The sequence below is a fragment of the Montipora capricornis genome, chromosome 11 (genome assembly GCF_036669925.1).
Source record: "Montipora capricornis isolate CH-2021 chromosome 11, ASM3666992v2, whole genome shotgun sequence".
Taxonomy (NCBI): domain Eukaryota; kingdom Metazoa; phylum Cnidaria; class Anthozoa; order Scleractinia; family Acroporidae; genus Montipora; species Montipora capricornis.
Window position 1 is genome coordinate 38,393,304 of NC_090893.1, and position 1,750 is coordinate 38,395,053.

Below are 1,750 nucleotides of genomic sequence, written 5' to 3' on the forward strand. Positions count from 1 at the left end.
CTTGTCGTAATATCCAAACAGGCTCATTCTGTATATACGAAAAAGCCAAAAGTAAACAGAGGTTTGCCGGGTACTGGATGTAGCCAAAAGTAAAAGGAACTTTGTTGCCGAGTGCTGCATGCAGATACCTGAAAGGCCGGACTACAACAAAAATGACGTTCGGAAAAGAGTGTCAGCTTTGGTTCGGCGATATTTTTGGCCAGATGACTGGCCATTGATATTGTGCAACATTTATTCATTCCCTAATATTAAATCCACGCCCTCTCTTCACAATCTTTGTTTTTTACAGGTCGGAAAGATCAGCCACTGGCCAAATATTCTCAAAAGAGATGAATGCACCTGATAGCCAGCAGCGATAACTTGAATTCCTTCATTTTCCATTCATTTCAGTTGTTCCTTGGGTTTGGTAAAACGATAAGCGATTCGTTGCATAAAGACACGTTATCATTGGTATTTTCTGTCCGTAAATGCTATTTTTGCGGGCCGCATGCTAGAAAACGGCTATAAATCAACGTTAATCCTCGGTAAATATAAAGTATTCTATTAGATTTCTGAAGGAGTTTCTCCACGATTGTTGATTTCCAAATATTTTCAAACAGCCAAAGATCGGACAACAAAAGAAGAGAGCCTATGTGTTGGTCATTTTGGGTGAATACCTTTCTGAAGACAGGCTTGTAGATGGAAGAAGAATCTCCTCCAAAAAGCCTAGCTTCATTTCACATTTGCCTTCAACGAGAAACTTTGAAACATCTTACAGCCACTCGCTCCTTAATTAAACATTAGCGTTTCCTAATGAACATGCGCACTTGATGGAAACTTGAAATAGACTAAGCCACCCCACAATCGAGCGAAAATCAGACATAGATGCAATATATAATTGGAAAATGTAACATAGGAAATGTCACAAGTTGAGCGAAGCTCGCTTAAGGGGCCACATACGAGGAAAAAGCATTCCTGCCAATGCCCCTAGGAAAGTCTGAGACGCTCTGGCCCCAGCCTAAATGGATATCCTCTGATGTGATCAGAGAGGCCGACAAAGTAAGATCGATTAGCGAGGTAGCGCTTTGGTGCTGTAACAGAACTCAGACTTCCTTCGCTCATCCCACAGTTTTTTGCTACCTGTTTGTCATCAAAGCTCGGGATTTCCCTATATTTTGTCAATTTGCTAATCTTACATTTGTGAGAGGCCTCACATCATATTTCATTAGCGTGGGGAATTATATCTGAAAAAATCCTCGACCTTAAGTGTTTTGTGACTCGTATATCCTATCTTGGAGCAGTGCTTTAGTTTGTATGCAAGGACATTGTTTTGATATTGACGTAAAGTGTGTCAAGAACTTGTCTTGTCCATAAACGAGAATGTTTAATAGATTTTTTACCCATGCTCAAATAAAAAGGTAGACAATACACATGCGTGCCCTGGGAAAAACGTCAGCATACACAAAATTAATTGCACCACAATTGTACGAAAATCCAAATAAGATGCTATATATAATAACTCAGCAAAGGTCGCCATGGATGGCGACGGGTTGAGCGAGGTTCCCTTGCGAGCCTTGGCCTAGTAAATTCAGGAAATGTCTGATCACCCAAAATAATTCCTGGAGGAAATTTCGATCCTGTTTTACTTCATTTTCTGAGCTTTGAGGTAATATAAGATGCATTTGCCATGATGACTGGTTCCCTCTTCGGACTTGACGACTTGAAACTGCATTCTTGATGAAGTTGGATTTGCCTTCCCTCTCCAAACACC

The 1,750-nt window shown here is 40.6% G+C and overlaps 1 protein-coding gene across 2 annotated transcripts in view; it reads left to right on the forward strand.

The window, feature by feature from the left end:
* Positions 1-1,397, forward strand: part of LOC138024923 (cell adhesion molecule DSCAML1-like) — a 147,073-nt gene extending 145,676 nt beyond the window's left edge. Inside the window, exon 15 of one of the 2 annotated variants that reach the window (XM_068872123.1) lies at positions 290-1,397. In XM_068872123.1, coding sequence (XP_068728224.1) covers positions 290-359 — 70 coding nt within the window. In that variant the 3' untranslated portion in view covers positions 360-1,397. The remainder of the gene's footprint in view (positions 1-289) is intronic. The other variant, XM_068872120.1, reaches the window with a different exon arrangement.
* The last annotated feature ends 353 nt before the right edge of the window (positions 1,398-1,750 follow it).